Source organism: Protomyctophum bolini, assembly GCF_963924005.1.
Source record: "Protomyctophum bolini genome assembly, chromosome: 10".
Taxonomy (NCBI): domain Eukaryota; kingdom Metazoa; phylum Chordata; class Actinopteri; order Myctophiformes; family Myctophidae; genus Protomyctophum; species Protomyctophum bolini.
The window spans coordinates 27,799,573-27,826,084 of NC_137871.1; the positions used below are offsets into that span (position 1 = coordinate 27,799,573).

General features: G+C 42.9%; 1 protein-coding gene across 2 annotated transcripts in view; it reads right to left on the bottom strand.

Annotated features, from left to right (window-relative positions):
- Positions 1–25,227, bottom strand: part of lnx2b (ligand of numb-protein X 2b) — a 33,357-nt gene extending 8,130 nt beyond the window's left edge. Inside the window, exons 1-6 of one of the 2 annotated variants that reach the window (XM_080774758.1) lie at positions 24,974–25,227; positions 15,501–16,150; positions 11,163–11,356; positions 8,917–9,116; positions 3,654–4,112; positions 2,413–2,562 (exon numbers count right to left, since the gene is read on the bottom strand). In XM_080774758.1, coding sequence (XP_080630884.1) covers positions 2,413–2,562; positions 3,654–4,112; positions 8,917–9,116; positions 11,163–11,356; positions 15,501–15,922 — 1,425 coding nt within the window. In that variant the 5' untranslated portion in view covers positions 15,923–16,150; positions 24,974–25,227. Of the gene's footprint in view, positions 1–2,412; positions 2,563–3,653; positions 4,113–8,916; positions 9,117–11,162; positions 11,357–15,500; positions 16,154–24,973 lie in introns of both variants that reach the window. The other variant, XM_080774759.1, reaches the window with a different exon arrangement.
- Between the last annotated feature and the right edge of the window lie 1,285 nt (positions 25,228–26,512).

Consider the following 26,512-nt stretch of genomic DNA (forward strand, 5'->3'; position numbering starts at 1 on the left):
ACTGGGCAAATATACAGTGTGCGGGTGCATTCTACTCCTTTCATTGATGTCCACTGGCTTACGAACATTCACCAAAAATAGGACAACTACAAGCTCACAACGTCGTGTCTTAAGCTTGTAGATCTGCTATGTTTGGCGAAGAGAATTGGTGTAGATAAATAAAAAAACGCACCAAGTACAGTGCAACTCAGGGCCTTCTACTGATGAATTCCAAATATGGGCCTTTTACTGATGAATTCCAAATATTAACAAAGTATTCTGCTGCACCCCTAGGTTGACACAACACTCACTTTGAGAAACCCTGCCTTAAGACTTCCGCCGATTCATATTGTCAAGTACTCGTACAGACAAATGTGAAGCATTTGAGATGCAGCCGAGAAGCAAAGGCAGAGGTAATGTGTGAGGATCAACACCAGGCTCTCGTAATGGGAGAGACGTGTGGAAACTGACAACTTGCAAGCATCTTCCTCCAGGCTCTCTGGAGTTTGTAAACCATCCAGAACACGGCTGGGGTGGGAGTGTGGGGGCAATGATGGGATGGGGACGGGACGGGACGGGGGGAGGGCTCTTCCTGCCCCAGCAGGGAACCCACCCTCTTCAAGTAATACTAGAGAGACTCCACTCTGCAGGCGAAAGCTAACGGTCACCAGGCTTTGATCCTCTGTCACCCCAAAGAAACAACCAAACAAAACAAGACAGTGGCCCCCATAGCGGCAGAGCGAGCAGCACCCTGGGTCTTTTGATCAGGACAGAGGGAGGGAGGGTCCCCGGGAGGGAGGAGGGCTTTTATCTCCCCTCCACTGGCACAGGGTGTCTGCTCCCAACGGGGGGAGGGGAGTCGCTTCCCCATTACTGTGCGTATACGTTGCAGCCGAGTGTGACCCACAGAAATGTGGTGACTACAGCCGTGTTGATTTCATCGACTAAAACTAAGACGAAAAATGTTCGTCGACTACCTTTTTTTTCTCCACTGACGAAAACTAAATGGAAACTAAGCTATGTTGACTAAATTGAAACTAAATTAAAACTAAGCTATGGTGACTAAAAATACTGATAATTTCGTCAACAAATAAAAACTAGTATAAAATGTTAAGAAGGGACTAGTGGACAAGAAATCCAGTATAAGTCGGTTTTTTTCTACAAGCTCACTACAACTTGTAGATAGTCTATTTTTAGCAAGTGTAAAATCAGCCATTACGACGGCATTAAGGCCCGCCAAAATACAATTTAGGCGACTAAATCAACTGTAGATTTAGTCGACTAAAACCACATGGCATTTAGTCGACTAAAACTAGACTAACACCAAGACATTCCAGGTGACTAAAACTAAATTAAAACTATGCAAGAGACTACGACTAAAACTAAAATCAAAATGTGCGCGTGTCTTACGTATGAGTGAGGCCTTATAGAGCGTGGCAGTCCCGCCCCCTTTCAGAAGAACGAGTGGCCCAGGGAATAATTCCCCGTTCATTTTCCCCATAGGCTTTTCAAAAAGTAGATTTATTTAAAGACGTTTACACCGTGGACAAAGCCAACGCGGCTCGTGACAAATCATGACAATAAAACACAATGTTTTGGGCCGATCAAATAATTAGAAAGAAGAAAAAAAAGGCAGGGTACAACACCTTGTTTTGTTTTTCTTCTTACTAATCATTTGATCAAATCTAATTTTGCACAGTTTTGAGTGTGCGGAGGCTCATTATTCATGTAGGGTGTGCGGAGGCTCATTATTCATGTAGTGGAGCAGTGAAATAGCATACATATCCTAAAATTATAAATCATTACTTTATGGCACAGTGGTGTCTGCAGAGAGTGGCTGACAACCAAGCCCCCAGGAGGACCGCAGTTCCATTATGTTATACTTTAGCTATTGAAAAATAGCAGATCTACAAGCTCATAGCACTGCACCGAGTGCCGCGCTACGAGCTTGTAGGTCTGCTATTTTTGAAAAATCGTGAAAATGTGGTGCAAATCTTTGAATATATATACTTTCAGAGCAAACGTTTTAACTCAAGTATTTTCAGATGGGGGTCGGCGGCCAATTGCATTAATTTTGGGGTTCCTTGACATGAAAATGTTTGAGAACTACTGACAGAGAAACATGGGTTTTTCCGAAAACTGTCAGGATTTAGAAGACATTTGTAGAATCGTCCTCAGGTCTAAATGGGTTAAACTAAACTACTAAAGCATGAATATAAAGCATTAATAACTGCAAGCTTAGAGCATAAAAGACAAAACACCTGTGGTTTCCGAGGCTAAGCACACTGACTCAGAATTCCACACGTCGCAAGCCTGTGACTTGGGGCACATTCTCAGATTTTTACGTTTCAAACTCTTTCTTGTCAGAAGTGGCATTGCTCTAATTGAACATTGAATATTGAAATTATTTTATTTGGGGAATCTCCACATTACCTTCATGTAGGTGGAGCGTCGTCTGAAGTACTGTGGCTCAGGAGCCCTCCTGGCCGCTCGGCTCGGTGGGCCTTCTCCATTACTGCCTCCGTCCTCCTGGGAGGCCTCGGTGTGCCTCATCACCACGAAGTTCACTCGCACCTCACTGGCCTGCAGGCACATCCAATGTGAGAACATCATTCATTCGTATATCCTTACCCAGATCATCAGCTATTCGATCAAGTATTTGGTAAGTATTTCGATCAAGTATAATCTTGGCAGCAGCATATACCTGCATGGATTAAAAGGAGAATTCCATGCTAGAAGGCTTTCTTACCTTTATTTGTAGTTGTTACGTCCCCGCCTAAGAGGTCCAGGTGTTATTTTGTGCAAAACGCATGATTGGCTATTTCCCCTACTATAAGCCCTCAATGAATTGAATTGCATTGGGTTGTTGTGCTAATTCGCTTATTTCCATCGATCAAAAAAAAAATATATATATATCCAAGCGGCACACTTTACTACTTATTTCGATGGAAATAAGCGAATTAGCACAAAAAACCAACCCCCATTGATGGCTTATATTAGGGGAAATGGCCAATAATGCACTTTTGCACAAAATAACACCTGGACCTCTTTGGTGAGGCCGTAACAACTACAAATAATGGTAAGAAAGCCTTCTAGCATGGAAACAAAATCATGCCAAGTCCTAAACTGCTAGTTGTGAAAACGCATGAAAGGATCCCCCTCCCACACACTAGAGCTGCGTTTCATAAACAAGCTAAATGTGTTCAATAATGATCATGTTTTGGTAGCCATTTGGTAGCGATTTCTGGAAGATTCAAATACTCTTTCATCTTAAAATAACAACTAATAAGCAAAAATAGGCTATCTACAAGCTTACACCGCATGAGTTGTAAGCTTGTAGATAGCCGATTTTGAGTAAGTTCCAACAGCATCAAAGTCATGGAATCCAAATGAATAAATCGTGGTGACTGCGAACTGTTTTAAGCATTATGTTATACTTTAGCGATTGATAAAATAGCAGATCTACAAGCTCATAGCGTGGCACCGAGTGCCGCGCTACGAGCTTGTAGGTCTGCTACTTTTGAAAAATCTTGAAAATGTAGTGCAAATCTTTGAATATGATATTCTTTCAGAGCCAACGTTTTTAACTCAAATCTTTACTTCTGGGGGAAACTGACATGTTTCATAAAACTTGTCAGGATTTAGAAGGTATTTGTAGAATCGTCCTCGGGTACCTGTATGATCTGGGCAGCACTCTCAGGGGTTCCGTGCCTCAGGTCGTGTCCATTGATGGCCAAGACCTTGTCGTTGTTCCTCAGCTTGCCGTCCTTGGCGGCCAGGCCTCCGGACAGCAGGTCCAGGATGAACACCCCGGTGTCGTCCGACTTGCGGATGAGCTTGATGCCCAGCGGCTCTGTGCGCTCTCGCTTCACCAGCGTTACCTGGATGACCGTGCCCGGGTTGTTGTGACTGGTGCCGTTGGCGTTGCCACCGTGGTGGGGGCTCGTGTGTGATGACGACTGCGAGGAGGCAGTGGCAGCGGTGGTGGAACTGGAGAGGGTCGGGTGGTGATCTGCAGGCCGCGGCTTGAAGCCCTTCTCCTGCATGACGGTGACACGGAGCATGGCGCACGGCCGCTGCAACATGGCGATGGCCCGACCATGGGGGACGGAGGCCAGGCTGACATCGTTCACCTATAGTAACATGACACCAAAGAGAAAGAGTGAGAGGGGACGGACGGGAGGCTGAAAAACAGGTCTCTTCCAACAATGCAGGCATAATATGATGACAAACTTAATTGCAGACACTATATACATCCATATACAAAACAAGACACAAAAACAAATAGCTGGGGCAATATATCAACATTGTGATATGAGCCTATCTTTTGGGATTTTGGTTGTCTTTAACTGAATCAAATGATAAGCATCTGTGGTACATATAGCTAAATATATATAGCACACTGGTTGGCTATTAAAAAATAGCAGATATCATAGCACGGCCTTGAACTTGTAGATCTGCCTTTTTTCTTTTTTAGATTTGCGTAAATCTTTGAATATATAAATGTTTTAAAATGTTTAACTCAAATCTTTGCTTCTTTATTTATTTTGAGATGCGGGGACCCCGGCCAAATACATTATTTTGTTAGTCCTTAACATGAAAATGTTTCAGAACCACCGATAGAAAACCGTTTTGATTTAGAAGACATTTGTAGAATCGGCCTCAGGTTTCAATGGGTTAAACAGGTCTCAGCAATGCAGGTATAATAGCTGGCCAATATATCGACACTGTGTGGCATGAGACTATCACAGTTGGGATTTTGTTGGTTGTCAATATATAGCTTGTGTTGTCTTTTCCTGGTAAACCATTTAGACCCGAGGACGATTACACATAGGTCTTCTAAATCCTGACAATTTTCAGAAAAACCTATGTTTCTATGTCAGTCCTTCTCAAACATTTTCATGTCAAGGACCCCCAAGATTATATGTAATAGGGAATGCAAGGCTGACGTCACGGTAGCCCTACTGGCCTACAGGTGCCATTTTGACTGTGATGGCCTACATATTTGATCTGCATCAAGTGTATAAAGTTGGTGTTTGAGTGTTTAGTGTACAGTGCTAGTGCTATTTCAGTTTGCCAAAATGGGATTTATTAAGCCTACTTGAGTAGGCTACTTGTTGTGTGAAATACAATTAGTAGGCTTCTCACCATAAACAAGGTCAGAATAAAGGGGATGAAATAGCGCAGTTCTTTTAACGAGCCGTGTTTAACCATAGAGTTATGTTTCACACACACACACACACACACACACACACACACACACAGTGCGTTTCCCCCTCTCCCTTCTTCCATAATAAGATGGAAGATGGATATAGTCCACGTGCGTCGTGCACAACTCAGTAGTTAATTCCAGTAGTTAATTAACTTTGAGTCAGAGTTAAATGAACACTCGTGTTTTTAGTGTGTAAAAACTAAAAAACTAAACTAAAAAAAGATCCGAGTTAAAAACATTCGCTCTGAAACACATTTTCACGATAAAAAAGCAGATCTACAAGCTCGTAGCACGGCACTCTGTGCCGCTAATGAGCTTCTAGATCTGCTATTTTTCAATAGATAAAGTATAACATAATGCTTAAAACACCAAAAATAAATGTGAAAGCTAAATGGTCATCCCGAAAACATTGTCACATTATCAATATCAAGGATTCTGTCAAAATATAGCAATATTTGATTCTACCAATACCAGTATGATGCCTGAGGGCGAGAAGCGACCTCGCCCTGCTGGGTGAGCTCTGGCGCTTTGGAATGGGGGGTCAGATCAACATATCCGCGTGGGTGACAGCAGACTGCTGGGCGAGCGTTGGCGCTTTGGAATGGGGGGGGTCAGATCAACATATTCGCCTGGGTGACAGCAGACTGCTGGGTGACAGCAGACTGCTGGGTGACAGCAGACTGCTGAGCGAGCGTTGGCGCTTTGGAATGGGGGGGTCAGATCAACATATTCGCCTGGGTGACAGCAGACTGCTGGGTGACAGCAGACTGCTGGGTGACAGCAGACTGCTGGGCGAGCGTTGGTGCTTTGGAATGGGGGGTCAGATCAACATATTCGCCTGGGTGACAGCAGACTGCTGGGCGAGTGCTGGCGCTTTGGCATGGGGGGGTCAGATCAACATATGGAATTAATTCTGCACCGGCCATATATGGAGCGTGTCTCTTGAGTGTACAGGGTTTGATGAGGTCAGATCAACATATGGAATGTCAGAACAGGTCAGCTCCATATATGGAGATCTAAGGGTGTACAGGTTTTGATGAAGGCCCAGTTAGGGCCGGGCCTTAATTTTCGGGCCTGTTGAGAACTCTAGTTTTCGCCGGCTGCCGAGCGCGGCTGCACTAATAACTTTGGGGCGAGCCCGTCTAGAGTTTAAATGGACAGGTATCAGTCAAAAGGGAGACATCGACGAGGAAAGATCATCGACGAGGAAAGATCTACAAGCTCATAGCTTGTAGGTCTGCTATTTTTGAAAAATCGAAGAACGACTGACATAGAAAGTAGAAACATAGCTTTTTCAGAGAACTGTCAGGATGTAGAAGACATTTTTTTAATCTGATCTCAGGTCAAAATGGGTTAAATGAGTCTCACATGTCACATGACTCATTTAAACAATTCATATCTGGATGTGGCTCAGATCTGATTTGGCTGCCAGGTCAGATGTAGAGTTGCTGGCCAATATTGATGACATCAGGGATCTCCATATATAGGCTTAATATTGATGACATCAGGGTCAGGGATCTCCATCCCTGATGATGTCACGTGATGTTATGAGGCATGGGGGGTGACCGACTGACGATTTCATAGTAAATGCGACCTGCAGTCACAACAACCCAGATCTAGTACAGTATATGTACATACTGCACACAAACTAAAGGCAGCCAAGATTGCCCTTGTGATGAAAGGACATGAATGGATTTAATAGACCATTTCTGTTTCTAGATAATTCTATGATACTGGGAATTCCCTCTGGGAATCTTGCCATGGTGGACCACTTTCTTAGCCTTGAATCATATATCAAATCAAACACATGTACACATGTTAAAAATAGCTGCCTGTCTAAAGTAATGCCTGCTTTTACAAATCTCATTCGAGAAAAGGCCTTCACAAAATCAATGCATTGATTCAGCGGGAAGAGAGCGATTCAGTTTCAAGAAATTAGGAATGCAATCTTCACTCACCTAAAACATATCTGTTTACATGCACTGGGCTTCCACAAAAGCCAAAAGAGCAAGCGAGAGAGAGAGAGAGAGAGAGAGAGAGAGAGAGAGAGGGGGGGGGGGGGAGCAGGTCTACTATTACAACCCCTGAGGCAGGTTTAGCTGGTTAAGTTTGACTTTTATTTCCAGCTCTGGGATTGGTCGGCATTGAGGAAACATTGCATTTTCGATGCATTCTGGAGGCAGGGGTAACGGAGCTCAGGGTGAATCCATCCTGAGCTCCGTTTACAGTGGCACTACATTCCAGAACAGCCGAGGGCAGAAATCCAAGGAGAGAGAGAGATTATGGAAGAGACTGCCGCACCTTACCAAAAAAACCCCCTCTGTAATAATTCTTTGTGCCTTCATTCTGCTCTAGTGCAAACCGCAAGACAACTTGTACAGCTGGTTTCATAATTCCATGGTTTGCCATGAACGGAACACTGCCATATGCTATGTAAAAAAATAATTATAAATTAGCTTTTCATACGTGGGATGAAACCGATTATACTAAAAGTGCTAATACAATTAATAAATTATCATCCTTGTCTTGCCATAGTTATAACCAGCGTACATTCACAGCAGTATATTAACCATTGAAACCAGGAAAGCATCCGTGTCATTTTAGATTTTAACCACTATTTTATACTTTGGCTATTCAAAAGTAGCTCATAGAGGAGCTTGTAGATCTGCTATTTTTGAAAAAGATTGTGCAAATCTTTGAATATATATATTCTTTTGTTTTAGAGCTAACATTTTGAACTCAATTCGAGCTATAATTCTGGGGGTCCTTGACATGAAAAAGGTTTGAGAACCACTGATAATAGTTTTTCAGAAAACTGTTTGTAGAATCGGATTTAGAAGACATTTGTAGAATCGAACTTAGGTCTAAATGGGTTAAGACCTGAGGGCGACTCTCCAAATCTAAATCCTCACAGTTTTCTGAAAAACCCATGTTTCTATGTCAGTCGTTCTCAAACATTTTCATGTCAAGAACCCTCGGAATTATCTGTATTTGGTCGTGGACCCAATTCTGAAAATATGTAGTTCCAGGGACCCTCCCAGAAACAAAGATTTAAGTTAAAAAAGTTCGCTCTGAGAGAATATATATTCAAAGATTTGCCCCACATTTTCACGATTTTTGATGTTGAAGTACAACATAATGCTTAAAACACCAAAAGGGGTTCTTGTTCTGAATGGGTTAATGGGTTAATCGACTTGGCTATGAGCAAAACACAAGACAAAAAGAAAGGAGCTATACACAGCCAGATCCGGTTCCAGTTAGCTTTGGGTGTGAACCTTGATCCTCTGAAAGACGAGGGGATCAGTGACAGTAGCCAGTCAATGTTGCTTACAGTAAATGATGTTTCACAATGCCAGGCCCAGTGCCCTGAAGTGCACAGCCATGCCGGTCGCCATGGAGCTAAACTTGTTTATCTCGAATGTCTGCGTCCCCGAGACCTTGTATTCAAAATGTCATGTTTACAACATTGTGTGTATGGCCTTGAGATGAGACAGAAGTGTTTGTGTACAAATCCTCTCAACTGAACCAGGTCAAATTGGGCACGCAAAGTGCTTTTTTGTGTGCCATTTTGATTGTCACAGGAGATGTGGAATACTTTGTAGTAAGAGCTACTTCATCCCAGACAACCTCATCATCACTTGACTAATATATACTTTGTTGCACAATAAATGATATACTTTATATACTGGCGACGAGTGACACCACATGTTAAGAGTTTCCCTCACCTCTAAGATGTGATCCCCTGGGGCCAGCCTGCCATCACGAGCCGCCAGCGAGTCACGGACAATCTCCTGGATGACTATGTTTCCCAGCGGGGTGTCTTTCCCACCCACGATGCGCAGACCCAACTCGTCTTCTGGCTCCTCTCGGAACAGCTCCACCACGTTGGCCTCTGAAACCAGACTAGACCGCAGGGGGGTGTTGTCTGGAGGGCAGGGGGTGCATGTGTTACAAAGTGCATGCAAAGAGGGACACATTTTGTGTTTACAGCATATCCCCAAGATCTACACTGCTTTTTCCTTAGAATATGGTAACAAAAGAGGGGGGGGGAATAACCTTTTTTCCAATAAAGGTTAAGACTGACAGGAGAGTAAAAAAAATGGCAGGCTGACCTTAGTACTACTACAATGTAAAATAAGTAACATAGGTAGGTACAGCTAATACAAATTGAAAAAGAAAATCTCCCATTGGGCGATGGCCCCTAGCTTCCTACTTTAAAGTACCCACGGACGCTGCCGGGCCACATATTTTTGGATAGATGGCAGGGGCTCCTCCAAACTGTCAATGACCTTGGAGTGTAATATTGATCATGTATTTGTATACATGTAGCCAGCAATGGGAGTGTCATTTGTGAAAAGCATTAGTCATTAGAGAATGTGTCACGAATGCATACCGTTATGTAATGATTTAAACAAAGGTAATATTTGTTTGAATGAATGAGTTATTATAGGCTCACTAGACAGAGCAGCATGAAGAATGTTGTGAGTTATTCCATCCTCATATCTCACAATGAAAATGTCCAACAGTATTGGCAATGCTTGCATATTGGCACAGCAGGCACACCTAAATCCAACACACCCATTATTACTTTTATTAGCTGCAGCTGCATGACTTACATCATAGCGTACAAAAGGCCATGATTTTACCTGTCTATAGTTCTTAAAAGTCCAGCGGCAGTGGTTTTCCTGTTTAACAGAGGCTGGTTGAGTTACAGGGTTCTTTCCATGCATGTTTAACAATGAAATCTCATTCAACCATTTCCAGGCCTATAGCAATCAATGCCTCAGGATGATACGTGCATCAACGCCCCAAGATGCCTCATGGTGCAATGTGCTTAGCTTGTAGATCTTTTATTTTTGTCACACGACATCCTGTATACATTAGGGCGCGGTCACGCAGCTCGCGCATCGCAAGTTCGCAACACTGCATTTTTTCCCCGTTTCCTGTCAACCTACTGTACATCAATAAAAGGCAAAAAGCCCCCCAAAATATGTAAAAATAAAAAAGAAATAAAATAAATAATTGAGCAATTGTAAATCCAGACAATGACAATGAGAATGATGATGTTTTTCCGAGAATTAGGGACTTACAAGGTGTCTGCAAACTACTTTGTCTTTGAACCAGTCAGCTAAAAACGTATGCGAGTTGTTCCATGTTCTAATGATGATGATTTACCTGTGCGTCAAAATCAAAACCCTGAGGCCTAAAACCCATCAGTGTGCACTGTTTTGACAACTCCTGCCATGAGCACTTCAAAAAGGAATGCCATTTTCACAGTTAACAAAAGCATACCATCTCTTTCACATGGACAACAGCTCAACACCAATTTGGATGAATATTATTACAGATAGTGTCCTTTAGGCCCTTTTCCAACATACAATACATAACATTGTTGGATATTAGAAAATAGCTGGCAAAGGAGAATTGCCCTCATGCACAGATTTTATACTAAAAATATACGTCGATTTCCACAAGGACAGTCTGATTCGTCAGTATTCTTTTTATGTGATTTTGTTTGGTTATATACACACAAACTGACTGTTTGGAGGCACTCGTTATCCTTATTTAGGGCGGCTGTGGCTCAGGAGGTAGAGCAGGTCGTCCAATGATCCCTGGGTCGGCGGTTCGAATCCCAGCTCCTCCTGTCCACATGTCGAAGTGTCCTTGGGCAAGACACTGAACCCTACATTGCCTCCAATGAGTCGGTCGGTGTGAGCTCGCCACCATTGGTGTGTGAATGTGGGAAGTGAGGACGCTGGCGTCGACGGTTCACCGCTTCACCTCCCAATGTATGAATGAATGAACCATTGTAAAGCGCTTTGAGCACTTGGAAAAGCACTATAAAAATGCAATTCATTCATCGAATGAGCCACAGCAATCAACAGGCAATATGTGACATTGTCTGGATTCATCGCTTTGCATGCCAGTGGGAAACAGGCCTTAGTATTTGGTTAGTGAAATGACTCCATACCATCTTCGCTCTCCTCGTAGGCAGGATTTATTAGCCCAGGCTCGGCCTGGCTTCGGACAGAGGATCTTGAAGAGCCAGGGGCGTGTTTGGCATCGGCCGACGACTCTCCCTCACTCTTAATCCCCTTTAACTCGTTCCAGGACGGCTTCTTCTTTCTCTCCATCTCCTCCTTCATCTTTCTGAAAACAGGACACCTGAGGGGGAAATAATCCAACCGATAGTCAAATCTATCACACATTTCAACTGAATTGGTCCCACCAACAGAACACAGAGCATTAATTCACGTTCATCAATGATTACAATATATAAAATGAGCAATGAAGTTCGGTTCTGAAGCATAACTAAGAGGTGCAAAAAAGATTAAAGGACGACCCGTCTTCATATAATTGGTCCTCACTAATACTAATGAAACATGGTACCATTTTGTCTACTCTGTGTTTCAGAGGAGGGCTGTGGACGGTTCAGAATCCTGCCTACCAGTGACATCATCGATGGGGAATCCAAGCTATAGAAAACTACAGACATTCTATTCCTGCTGGACCGTTAAGATGCTATAAGAGAAGCCAGTGTTCTCGTCTTAATAATTTAAAAAATAAATGTCTGGGAAAAAATAAAACACCTGCCTAACGGTGTGTTGATGGTGCATTTATAAATATAGCGCTTTTATCCAAAGCGCTTCACATAGATTATGCATTACATTTACACACCGATGGCGGTACACTTCGACACTAACTCTGGGGGTTGCCCAGAATCGACTGGGAACCTCACGGCTTTCCCATGCAGCCGTTCTACCGGCTGCTCGTCTCTACCCCTGAGCCAGTGCTGCCTCACTGGTAGGCAGGGTTCTGAACTGAAGTATTTTATCATGAGCATTAGTGAGGTAGGTTGAAAAAGTGGTCCTTTAAGGCAGGGGTTCTCAACGTTTTTGGCTGGGGACCCGTGGAAATGCTTTGACCCCCCTCCCCACCCCCAATACAAACTGACTGCAAAAATAACCTTAATAAAGAAAATATATCATAAATGAATAGTGGAAAGTTTATGCATGCACTAAAATGTGTACTAAACTCTAATTTCCATTTTCCAGCCATTCAGTTGCAAAAAATACATATTTTTTTAATAATTTGGGGACCCTCCAAACGCAACCCACGGGTTGAGAACCCCTGCTTTAACGAAGAAAGGACAGAGGGACTAGTCAAGTACAGAGTTTCTGTCAGTGTGGTAGACTAGAGTAAGCATAGAGTAAGCAGGGAGGCTAAGACTCGCAAAGCACACTGGGCCCCGGGCAGCGCACCCCCCGCGCCCCAGTTCTTCTGCGTGCGCCGTGCGTCAACACATGCAGAGATGACAGATCAGAATCACACACACACACTCGCAAGCACACGACAGTTTTGGTATGGAATGAACATAATATAATAATTAGGCCTGCATCGCTTTGCCTAAAACACTGAATTAAGGACCGCAATTGGAAAAAGCCCTGCCGCTGGCTCCCATACATTTGTTGAAGAGACATCTATACATTTTCAAATTATATTGTTATTATGCTTAAATTATCGCTTTGGCTAAAAACGCTGAATCCCGTGGATAAAGTAGGGCGGATATGTACAAATAGCTACAGGCATTAATAACTGCAGACATTAATATAGTCTACTCTACCGCATATGTACAATTATATAGCCTACATTTAACAAACAAGCTTGATTGACGTTGGTAAATAGGTCAATACAAAAACTGCTATGAGGATAAAACCAGAAAAACACTAAGGCTTCTTTACATCAGGTATAAAGTAAAAGGAAAACGTGACAACTGTATGGAAAAAGGGGCAGAAGTACTGGGAGGCGCCGGAGGCGCGGGGCAGTGTGCTCTGCGAGTCTTCGAGAGAGACCAGATTCACATACAATTCAGAGAAGCGCTATGCAGATGAGCACACTATTATACTGCATTGCAGGGAGTTTGTGGAGGGGGACAGGTCCAGTCTGATTAAGTCAGTCATTCAGTGCTAGTAGTACTGCCGTTTGTTGCTGGTGGCTGAACTTTGCCTCCTCATTGTTTACACTGGGAGGCTGCAGCAGGGCTGTGAGTGACCATATCTATGACAGCGATCGAGGCCTTAGTTTACCCACAAATGAATGCGTCACCACAGAGATGATAAGCATCACAGCGACCGACCAGACCACGTGAAAAACAATACATGAAGGCTGGCTTGTTAAGTCTTATGAGGTTGTGAATGAAAATTACAGTGCATGTTTTATGTTACAAATGGCAACATTGAACATATAGCTAGTAGCTAACATATTGCTAGGTACTATAGCTGCCAGCAATATGTGTCACGAAGACATTATAATAGCTTTAGCAGCCGTATAGAAGAAGGGGTGACATTTGAAACTAGGCACCTTTAGAAACTAGTCGTTTTACATGCCAAGGGCAATCAGTAGTCTCTCTGTCTCTTCATGACTTCACAACCGTCACAAACTCAAGCACTCCTTCAGGTAGGGACTCTCACTGTGCTACTAAACTCAAGCACTCCTTCAGGTAGGGACTCTGACTGTGCTACTAAACTGAAGCACTCCTTCAGGTAGGGACTCTCACTGTGCTACTAAACTGAAGCACTCCTTCAGGTAGGGACTCTCACTGTGCTACTAAACTGAAGCACTCCTTCAGGTAGGGACTCTCACTGTGCTACTAAACTCAAGCACTCCTTCAGGTAGGGACTCTCACTGTGCTACTAAACTCAAGCACCCCTTCAGGTAGGGACTCTGACTGTGCTACTAAACTCAAGCACTCCCTTCAGGAAGGGACTCTCACTGTGCTACTAAACGGAAGCACTCCTTCAGGTAGGGACTCTCACTGTGCTACTAAACTCAAGCACTCCTTCAGGTAGGGACTCTCACTGTGCTACTAAACTGAAGCACTCCTTCAGGTAGGGACTCTGACTGTGCTACTAAACTCAAGCACTCCCTTCAGGAAGGGACTCTCACTGTGCTACTAAACGGAAGCACTCCTTCAGGTAGGGACTCTCACTGGACTACTAAACTGAAGCACTCCTTCAGGAAGGGACTCTCACTGGACTACTTTTTCCCTGCTGACACAGAGTCCGTGTTGATGTGATGTGAATTGAATTTAATAGTCAATGATTAACATATAACAAACTTAATTTATAATACAAGTTAACCCATATTGACAGTTTTACACCCCTTTTCAGTATTCCTATGTAGTTCAAATGACCATGAATTGGCAAACACTGGCCTTACATGCTTGCTCATAGCCCATAGGGTCTATGACTGCAATTGCATCATCCGATTCAGTCAATATAATTATTTTGTACACCAAACTTTTCAGGACAACTTCAGTGGCATTTCAGAGATACACATAAGACATACGTTTAGTGTTATGGCCGCTAAGGGAAAATTAGCCCTACTAGAGAAATATATACTGCTGAAATTAGAAATTAGAAACAAACCTTCTGTGGAAAATTCTAGCATGAAAAAACGTGCCTCTCCACATGGGATTTTGGCATCTGAGAAGAAATATGCATACGATGCAATACGTGCCATGCACTCTCTAATATTGGGACAACTAGCTGGGGAGCCAGCCACCAAAAATGACATACTTTTTATTTATATTCTTTTCTACTACGGTAATTTGGTCATTAAGGTCCACACTAGAATGAGAGGTCTGCTCTGCTGGAAATATCTCGAAAGAAAAGTTATGGCCATTTTTGTATACCCCATCATAGACAACCAATATAAGGCAAAATGTAATCATACATTAAGTAGCATGTGACTTTGATTGAAAAGTTTTAATACAAATAGTTCCAATGGCATCAAAATATAAGGTTGCAAATATGCTCATCGGTGTTGCGAGGATGAGGTTGGTACACAAAAATGTCCATCACTGCGATGTTTCCGGCAGAGCAGACCTCCCATTCTGTGGACCTTAACGACCAAGTGAATAGAAAAAAATCACACCCGTGTGAACCGAGTGGTGCAACTCCCCTCTCGCTCTCCCCCCGCCCCCCCCCCCTTCTCTCTCTCTCTCTCAACAGTGCAGCACTGTCTCTCCGTTTCTGGCACAATAGCGCCCCTACTGGTACTCCTCATACTGGTGCTCATTAACATCACATAGGTGAACCAACACGGACATTGCTGTTCCTTGGAGTGGTTGCACCACTCAAAAAGCCCACAAATAAAAGGTATGTCATGACATCACAGGTTAATCCTTAACCGTTGAGCTTTTGGGCCTATATATATGGCTCCCCCGCTACACTTCAAATGTCAGCCTAGTATCAGTATCAGCATCACTATCGCCACTCCTATTCTCCTCGTTCAGTGGGCCCCTTACCTGTTGTGCAGGTGAGGCTGCAGCTCGCAGCGCTGCATGCGCTGCTGGCACTCTGTGTGGTAGGGGCAGAGCACCGTCATCTTGTCCAGCAGGTTCCTGACCAGCAGGCTGGAGGGGCGGCACTGGTGCAGCTGCAGCCGCTGGCGGTCCACGGGACAGAAGTCCTGCTCCTTCAGGAAGCTGCTCAGGCAGTTGAAGCAGTAGGTGTGGCCACAGGGAGTGTCCATGGGCCTGAGCAGAGGCTGCAGACAGATGTGGCACACCAGCTCGTCGTCCACCTCGTCCTGGTACTCGTACAGGTGGCTCTCCTGGCCCTCGTGTTGCTGCCCACACTCCTTACACACCTGGGCCCATGTCAGGCTCGCAGTGTTGTTGTTATTAGCACTGCTGCTGCTGCTGGGAACCTTGGGCTCCGTCATCATGGCCACTGGCAGAGGAACCCCCCAGTCCCAAACTTCCTCTGCTCCAGAGGAAGGGATATGAGTCTCCTTAACTTATTCTCCTTGAGAAATTGGTCTCTAAGTTCACTTCATAAGGTATTATTCTATGTGAGTTTGTACATCCCCGGTTGAATCCATTGGAAAGATCATCAGACCCAGGTCGGCAATTCACTGTTCACCCGGTCTCCTTCATGACTTCATGTTGGCTTTCTGCTGAGAGAAAAACAGAAAAAAGTCGTCGTCTGTTGAAGAATTTATTTGTACTCAAACCAAACCAGCCAGCTCTACAGGAAATGACACAAATCCACAGAGGACCTGCAATATGGCAGCAAGCGGCAGCTGTTTCCTCTCAGCAAGTTTCCTGAGGGACAAAGGGAATTCCCATTTCAGCTAAATATCACCGCGCGCTTCATCAAAAGGATTACGCTGCTATAGTCAAAGACCTGCTAATGGGACGAAACGAAAAGCATGGAGCTACAGAGAAATAAGAACTTAGAATGAACTGGGAAGAAATGCAATCCCCATCACCAATGACCCCCATGCGCCCAATCAACAGAGGTCTGTATCCCTCTGTGGAGTCTCCTAATCCCCGCTAATTCGCTCTCCTACAGAGAGTGCTGGTTACAAATGCATTCTTCTTAGAAACTATTGTCACTTCATCCACATCAGCAAACACATACTCCAACCAGTCAGCTCCAAAAACTCATTTGTTTTATGAACATACATTTTATTTCAATTTCACATGCATTTGCATTTATGGAAGAAAATTCTAAAATCAGATGCTACACAACCAAGGAGCACAATCACATTATAGACATACAACTTCTGTTGCCCATTGTCAAAATGTAAATTCCTTATAAGAATAAACAAACAGAGCCTAAAAAAAAACAGCTTTCGTTCCTTGTATTCACAGGTCATTGTGTGACCCCCATGTAGAGGTCAGGTGGATGTAAAAAGGCTTTATCATGTTTTCATCTTCCACGTTAGCTTTGTTCCACTCACCTGAGATGATATCTGTGTTGTCAAGCACCCAGCAGCCTCTGTCTGCACAATCAACCAAACTAGGAGCTATGCTGGCTGCCTACAGCCTGAATGAAACCAGAGCCTTTACCTCAACAGCACATCTCAGAGTAATGTATGTGTGCGTCTGTTTGAGTGTGAGAAAGAGAGAGAGAGAGAGAGAGAGAGAGAGAGAGAGAGAAGGGGGAGGGGGATGTAGCAAAAGACAGTCCAGAGAGAGTGAAAGGAATATGAAGGGTTATGTAAAATTGGTTGTCACACACTGAAAATAGCCCATCTATAATACCATAGGCAGAAAAGCTTGTAGATCTGCTATTTTTGGTGTGTGACACTGCACACGAGGAAATAAAGGAGTATATCATATATATATATATATCATCAAGTGTGTGTGTGTGTGTGTGTGTGTGTGTCCTCCCACTGCACTGGCTGGGAGGACCGTGGAGGGAGAGCTGTGTGAAGAGGCACAGGGGAGTTCAGAGTAAAGGAGAAACATTCAGTCTGCTTCTGTCAGAGAGAGAGAGAGAGAGAGAGAGAGAGAGAGAGGTGGGGGGTATGGTTTATTATGTGCTGATGATGTCGCACTACCGCAGGCAAAAGCACTCAAGAGCATCTGAGAGCTAGATCAACCAGTTATCTATATACACAGTATAGCTATATCCATCTCCCAATATATATATATATATACACACACACAGGACTTGTCCTTCACACAGCCTTTCTTTTACTTTGCTCAGGTGATACCTATTCTTGTAATGGATATGGGTCATGAATCCTGTAACACACAGCGAGGCAAACAAATGAGAAACCAGGGTGGGTATGCTCAATTTAGCTGGGAATTTACATGACCTTGTTACCAGCCCCAAAAGAACGCGATCCGATAGCGGAAATCTAACAATAAACTAGATTTTAAAAATAGCCTGCATGCATTGCCTAATTGAAAAGGACACACAAGTGGTTTGTGCTGCGACAAGAGACGGGCAATCACATTAATTCATTCTCTTGTTGCAAAATACCGTAAGTTGCATTTAATTAAATGACAAAATGTGGTCCCGTCGTTTTGGAAAATCACCAGGCATTGTATAGCTAGAGAACGCACCACTGGGGGTTTGGTTTAGGATGCAGTGCATGTCTTCATTAGAGCAGTGGCTATCTGAGCAGCGAGGCAAGCAGTGGCCCTGGGGATGATGATGATGGATGGCCTCCTGGCTTGCCCTGTGTCGCTGCACTGTCACATTCAGGGTGTCAATTGAACCCAGGCAGGCCGCATACGTTTGTTTGTTTGCCATGATCACCCCCCACCATTCTACCAGTTTTGACCCACTAAAACCGGAGACATTTTAAAGCACAGCTGATCCCGTTTTGTGTTGGAAACTCAGGCATTGCTTTTTAATGTGGATGGTAGGAATGGAGACCTTTTGAATCCAATGATGTAGACAGACACCTACATTAGCCTTCTGATTCTGTATCACCAGTCAGGGACTCAGGACGTAGCTTTCCCTAATTGAATCATCAATTGATGAATCATCATTATCCTTTTCCATAAGAAAAACAATGCATCGAACTTACTAGAGTGGTTCATTCAACATGAATAACAAATTACAGGTGTTGCTGGACGCAGATGTGAAGAGATCTGGCCACACATGAGGACAGCTCGAGAAAATAGCCCACGTTCTCACGTTCCCACTGGCTTTCATGTTGTGAGCCGTAGCGAACGAAAATAAAAGCCTGGGTAACAAGGCTATCCTTGAAGCAGCTCCAGTAGAACTATGGTCTACGGTCTACGCAGACCTACCTTACCACCGTCCTCATGAGTGTTATGGTACGTCTCCCCCATCGTCACATCAAATTAAAGCATAACCATCACCATCTCCTAGAATATTGTCTCGACTCCTATTGCCTCGCAAATAGCCTGCATTAGAGTCAATAAATTGAAAAAGGACGCAATCTGACATGTCACCCTCCGGTGGTCCTGGGATGCAATACTATTTTTTTATCCCACGATTTTGTGAGGGTACCTATCCTATGCAAACTCCACACAGAAAGGCCCTTTTGCCAACCCCGCCTCAGGTATGGCGCGGAGATGACGCGGAGGAGACACGCCGCCAGCACCCACAGCGTCCCGAGTGGGAATCGAACCCAGGACCTTCTAGCTGTGAGGCGACAGCACTACCAACCGTGCCCCCAGTAGTAGCATTATGAATGCTGAATTTAATTCAACTGCATATGAAATAAGTGAAATCTTGTTTCATGGACTCAACTCAACTGTATTTAAAAAGGTAGTTTGGCAACAAGCTGACTATGTTGTCCACTGTATGTGGACAACATAGTAGACTAGATACTACTTCTACTGTAGTGTACTGCAGTAGACTACATATTGATTCAGAATCTCTACTTAAACATGAACGCTATGCATAAGAATGTGATGTAAAAGCATGATGGGAATCTACTCCAATATAATATACAAGCCGCAGGGACCTTGAGGCGGTAGCACATTCTCAAAATCAAATGCCTAGCAGCAAGCATGTGACTTTCTAAGCTTTCTAGGGAAATGTATTTTGCCCGAGTGTCCTCGGGTCTCTCTCTAAACTCTAAAGAGAGGATTACCAGGGGTGGCATTCCCTCATAGCTCAGCAGTGTTGCCAGATGTTGTTAGCGAAATAAGCAACCAGGTCTGGTCTAGGAAAACAAGCCCAAAATAAGTTAAGTTACTATAGGCCACATGAGCACTTTAAAGTAAACCTATATACTGTATACAACGCGGCTACTTGACAATAGCCATGCGTTGTGAGGTTGTAGATCTGCTATTTAAAATATATATATCTTGAAATAAATGTGTAATATTTTTAAAGCGTTCTAATTATTTATATATATATATAATTTTTAAGCAAGACCTAATAAGCAACTACACTTTAGTCAAAGAAAATGCAACCCTGCAACTACCAATATTTACAAGCAACTTTACAGAAAAGGAAGCCCAAAGTCATTTAGAATAAGCGGACATGGAAACACTGTAGCTCAGCCGAATCACTTGCTCAGATTGTTGATGAGAACGTGAGACGTGAGTCACATGTGCAGACACACCTTCTGTGACACAGGTGACTGAGGTGAGGGCAACAAACGCATGCAAAGTTTCCCTTCTTGGCTGCCAGACTGTACCAGACAGGAGGTGTGTCATGTCTCTAACCACAATCTGAAATGCATGGTGCCAGACCCTAGTATTAAGCTAGCATGGGTCATACAATGCCAGCCCCTGCCTAATGTATCCTCTCATGCATCCTCTGGAGTAATGCATTACCAAGTGAAGAGTTGGAATATGAATGATAATAATGAACATGACATCATACCTGGGCACTTCAGGAGACTAAGGAGAGACTACTACTAATACTACTACTACTATGTTTGCCTATTTTGTATTGCATTGGATTGATGCCAACAGATTAATTTCGTTGTACACTTGTGTCCAATGACAAAATAAAATCCATCCATTCATCCACTACCCAAATTAAATATACTGTCTGGGACAGTCTGGAGCACTCGACTGGTCTGCACATGTTTTATTGTTTTGCAGGGGTGGCTTGGCTGCTAAACATGTGCCTGCAGACTGGTCAAGTGCTCCAGTATATTTTATTTGGATGGTCTCTCCTGAAGTGCCCAGGTATTATTATTTTCTCCGCTGCAAGTTGTCTCCGTTGAGCACCGACGAGCCCTTCTATCTTCTACTGGCTGAAGTGCGCTGGAATTTACCATGTTAGTGTCAAAAAAGTTGAAACAACATTTATTGGCAACATGTAGCTGACTTCATTTAAAAATATTGAAACTTGAAGAGTGAAGACATAGATTTTTAATTATTGCCAAACATGCAAATCGAACCCTTTAAAAAGCAATGAACACTATTTGCATTGCACTGATTTGACGATAATTCATTAGACCCCTTGGTGTGGTTGTTATGTGCAATGGATGTCTTCCTTTTGTATTTAGGGTTTCTTCCTGAAAACTGATATAGTGACATCACAATATCATCCCTTTTTATCATACAACAACAGTTGTGGGTGCGGCTTCAGTTCAGTTGGATCACCAGTCACCACCCACCACTAAAGACCAAACTACAAACCTCCCAAAACAAACTAATTCCACTACTCCTCGGTCTGGGGCCCACCATGACACATCTTTTTGCAACCCATTTTGAAAGTCTAGGGTGGCTCCGGGTAGAAAAGAGTCAGACATTTAAAATTGTAAATGCCGCTTTGCCCTCTGTACCCGCATACCTGTCAAAAAACGTGATCGACTCCCACAGCAACAATACAAGAGGAAGTGAGAACAACGATCTGGTACCACCACCCACTTTCAAAATAAACATGGGCAAATTCTCCTTCTACAGCACTGCCACCCAAGTGTGGAATGCCCTGACTCCATCCCTCAAAAAATGCAAATCCCTGGCGTCCTTTAAAACAGGCCTGAAAATCCACCTTTCAGCATGCCAAAGGGAGAGGAAATTACCTCTCTTTATGTTTCAACATTCACGCACAATATTTGTGTGACAATTAACCATGAAGTAAAATGTCATGATTATGAATAGCCCTATTTGCCACTGCAAAGTGCCATTGGTCAGTTCGCAACCACTTCAAGCCGCGACACCCCCCCAAATAATCACGCGTGAAGTGGGGACCCCCCACCCTGACAAGCACTTTTTGAATTGTAGGAATTGAGGCATTCAATTTAGTTTCACTCGTTCCACAGATAAATATTGTGAAAATAGCAGATCAATAGCTGATATACAAGTGCACAACGTGAGCTTGTAGATCCATTTTTATAGCATAGTTTGTTGATTACTTTTGATTTAGTAATGGTCTTTTTTCACTCTTTTTTTTGCCATTAAAAAAAAATGTCTACCTATTTTGGGCGGGAACCACTTTGGTGTTTTAACTTTTAAGCATTATGTTATACTTTAGCTATTGAAAAATAGCAGATCTACAAGTTGGAAGCGGCACAGAGTGCCGAGCTACGAGCTTGTAGGTCTGCTATTTTTGAAGTCTTGAAAATGTGGCACAAATCTTTGAATATATATTTTTTCAGAGTGTCCCCAGCCAAATACAGATAATTCCAGGGGACCTTGACATGGAAAGATTGAGAACCACTAACCTGGGTTTTTCATAAAACTGTTAGAATTTAGAAGCCTTTTTTTTTTAAATCGTCCTCAGGTCTAAATGGGTTAAAAGTAAAAAGTTAAATTATCACTTCACTGTGACTTCACTTCACCCCCCCCAAAGTCAGTTGGGAATCCCGACCCAGGGGTTGAGAGACTAAAGCCCAGGTTGTACTACTAAAGCCCATACATGGGGTCTCTACACCTCCCACTGTACAGCAGACCAGTGTCTATCTCCATTCTCTACGCATACCAAACTGGTCGAAAATAGCACCCATGGCATTAAGGTTTCAGACCAGGATTCCTCTAAAACATGGCATTCCATTCCATTCAACAGGGACAGTGAGAAGTAAAGTAATTCATTACGAACAAAGACTCTCTCTCTCTCTCCAAATTCCCAGTTAAAACTGTGACTTGAAACATTGCGACGAAGCAGTGTTGTTTTCGTCGACTAAAACTATGACGAAAAATGTTCGTCGACTACCTTTTTTCACTGACAAAAACGCTACAAACTTTCAAATCTGAGCCTCTCTGTGAAAGAACGTTTGCAATATTGAATTATTAGGTTTAGCCATTTGCTACGTACCTTGCTTTTGGAGGGGAAAAAGTAGTATTTTGAAGTATGGTAATGATTACTTATGCCCGTTATGGCAGTGGTGTCAGATTACATACATGTATACATAGGGGCATTACCTTTAGTCCACCCGACACTGAAACATATCATTACGTGACGTCACCATCGTAAATCAATTATACCCTGGCATTGGTACATATCTTCCATCACGTCATGGGACATACGCTTTGTAGCATGACGGAAAACATAACTGCACAGTCTGCTTCGTGCCAGCATACGTCAAATCATATGCTGCTAACGGACATACGCATCATAGCACCTGATTGATAACATTACTTGCACGCGAGTTTGTGTTTTGTCATTGTGTGTGTTTTAGTCTCTTTTTGTATTCGTCACATTAAAAAAAAAAAAAAAAAACATTACTTGCACGCTCTGCTTGCGCAAGTAATAATATACTGTTGATTTTGACACCAAATAAAAACTAGACTAAAATGTTAGGAAGGGACTAGACGACAAGAGATCCAGTTTAACTCATTTTACACTTGGTTGCATGATGAAAATAGCAGATCTACAAGCTCACGACACGATGCAAGTGTAAAATCAGCCATTACGACGATCAAACAAAGCCCGCCAAAATACATTTTAGTCAACCATTAGTTGACTAAAATGTATTTTGGCGGGCTTTGTTTGTTTGTTTGTTTGATTTCATTCGACTAAATCTACAGTTGTTTTTAAAACAACTGTAGATTTAGTCGAATGAAATCGCATGATATTTAGTCGCCTAAAATTAGACTAACACTAAAACATTCCAGGTGACTAAAATAGGACAAAAACGAAATGAAGTTTCAGTCCAAAGACAATGACTAAACTAAAATAGAAATTTGCTGCCAAAAACAACATTGCAACGAAGGCCTCTTGTTTTACATTTAGTCATGACTAATCATACATGACTACAGAACATTACACTGCACTGGTTCTCAACCTTTTAAGGCCGCGAGTGACCCCCGAAAAATCATATTTTCACTGGGGACCTCCCCAAAATAATCATATTTAACTGGGGACCTCCCACCCTGATAAGCATTTGGAATGTAGTAGTTGAGGCATAACATTTTCTTTGACTCAGCTCCACGGATAAATATTGTGAAAATCGCCTTAGGCTAGCTACTACAAGCTCACAATGTCAGCTCGTAGATCAGCTACTTTCACAATGTTTTCCTCTTTCTTATATTATTTGATATTTTTACCAGTTAGTTAGTTTGATGATTACTTTTTATGCGAGATCTTTTTCTTTGCTTTCTTTTCCAGTATTCTTTTAAGTATTTTAATTGTCAAGTGAAGTGAACATGTGAGGAGGACCCCCCTGGGGGTCCAGACCCACAGGTTGACAGCCTCTGCACTAGAACATGGACATTCAGTGCCGCAATTACCAAATAAGCCAGTCGTTAATTAATACAGTTACCTGAAACTTTCCACGAGATAAAGTTTGGTGACAGGTACGGTAACAATGCCATAGCCTATAGTCCTATACCCTACATGACAAATATAAGCAAACTATAAAAACCAAACTGTTTAGGCATAATCACACTGTATGTGGTCACATTACAATTCGTATCGCCAAACCAAAAATGTAAATGTACATAAATGTTAATGAAGCTGAGCTGTGAAAAAATGGCTGCTCTACAATATTCTTTTTCAACACTTTGGATTGTTTCACATTCTCAAAAGTGTATATAATACAAACTGGCTAGACTAGCATATAGTAGAACTTTATGTACAACAACACAAGGTTAGTATTACTATCGTTATTGAAAATGAAAACACAAAGGTGCTGGCTGGGGCATGGCTGTCTGGCCAGCCCATAAAGGAGTATCTCAGACTGAAGAAGTGAAGCCATAAATAATTCACTGTCCTCCACTGACAGCTATAGTGACAGTCTGTTTGGTCCACCTGACTGTAATAGATCCAACTGATAGAGAAGGTAATAAAAAATACACACGTGCATAGGGAACAAAGAGAGAACTCTAGATACTCGGTCGTGTCGCTCACCTGGCTCGGTTGGCTGGCATTATATATATACAGTAGCCTAATAAATGGCCCCCGACCGTGTTCGGGTGCGACTGCGAACACCTTTAACCGTTTTAACAGTTTTTGTTAAATCAAACAATTCCATAAGTTTTCACCCTAGCACGGTTTTACTGTACGTTACCTTTGGACCTTTTAAGCCACATTGTTTGCTTTGAATTACATAACCTGTCCGAGAGTCAACTCAACTCAGACCGAGCGAAACTCGTCTTACCTGTAAAGGTTTTTCCCCCCGGAAGTAAGTTAGCCTAGCTCAGCCTAAAAAACAAAGAAGGTATCGTGGTGGCGAGTCTCGATGAATCGCGGAAAAACACGCTTTAAAAAACGGTGGACGACGTGTGTCTATAATAGCAAAGACTCTCGTTTAATGATCACCATAGCGCGACGGAATTGGTCATATTTCTGGCTGCTCGCCCCCAGGTGTGGTTCATCAGGCGAAGGCTGGCTCGCTCTCTCTCTCAGACAGGCAGGCAGCAGGCTGGCTGGGCAACAGTCCCAGTTTCGAACAACACACACAGTGACACACACACACACACACAGATAAGACACACCACGGTCTGACATTCACCACTAGGACGTCCATGCAAATATCACGGGTAACATAACATCTGTCATATAATGTGATTCTGTGAACTGTACTTTCCTGTAGTGTGCTTTGTTTCTGCACACTGCTTCAATCAAAGAACTCACAATAATATTATGGAGCCTATGGGGAATATACAGTATATGCCTATAGTTTATGTGGGCTAAAACCCAAAGGAAACAAGACCAAAACATTGTATATTTTTACCCAACTTTTTTTAATGAGTGTGCTAATAAGTAATAATTGGTAGGACATAATTTGTCACAATTCTCAATAATATAATATAGTATAGCCTAAGAATTAACTTTAAACCCAGAGAGATTGCCAATTATGTCTGAGCAATTATCCGATATCATTGGAATTCAAATGATTTATCATGGGACCATGGGGGGGGGGGGGGGGGGGGTCCTCAGTCCCCACTACAGGCAAGACCCCACAGAAGACAAGGTGGGAGGCGCCCACTGGCCTAGTGGTCCAGGTGCATGCCACATACAGTAATGGCTCCCAAAGTGGGGTCCTTGAGGGAATTCCAGGGGGTCCCCAGCTAAATGATAGTTTGGAACACTCTCAAAGTTAAATTAACTTAGATTTTACTATATAAATTGGGGGTCCCAGAGATATAAATGCCATTACATGTGGGCCCATAGACTAGTGCATGTCAAACTGGGGGTCCTTGAAATTAAAATGGTTGAGAATCACTGCTAGAGCCGTAAAAATCTTCTCTTATGGGGGGGGGGGGGTCACTGGCATATGTTTTCAAATGGGGGTCCACGGGCTACTTAGTGTCAATTTGGTGGTCCTTGACATGAAAAAGTTCGACAGCGCGTCGCGTGTCCGAGTCCCGTTCATGACAACCTTTGCTTTGTCTCTCCCCTTCTCTCTTCCTCATTCCTGTCATTTTTCTCTTTCACTATATTTCAATAAAGGCAAAAATGCAAAAAAAAAAGAAGAGGCTGGTGAATGTAAATCTGTGCTGCAGAGCATGCCATGGACAACTCAAGGACAACTGCTTCAAATCAGTCTTTTCCAAACTGTGTAGGGACCCATTTTGGAATCTCAGACTCAGACCCATTTTCATGGGTCAGGATTTCATTTGCTAAATTATTTCAAAAGATAAAACAAACCAAAAGAACAATAAATGCATACATTAAAAAGTGCTATATTGTCACT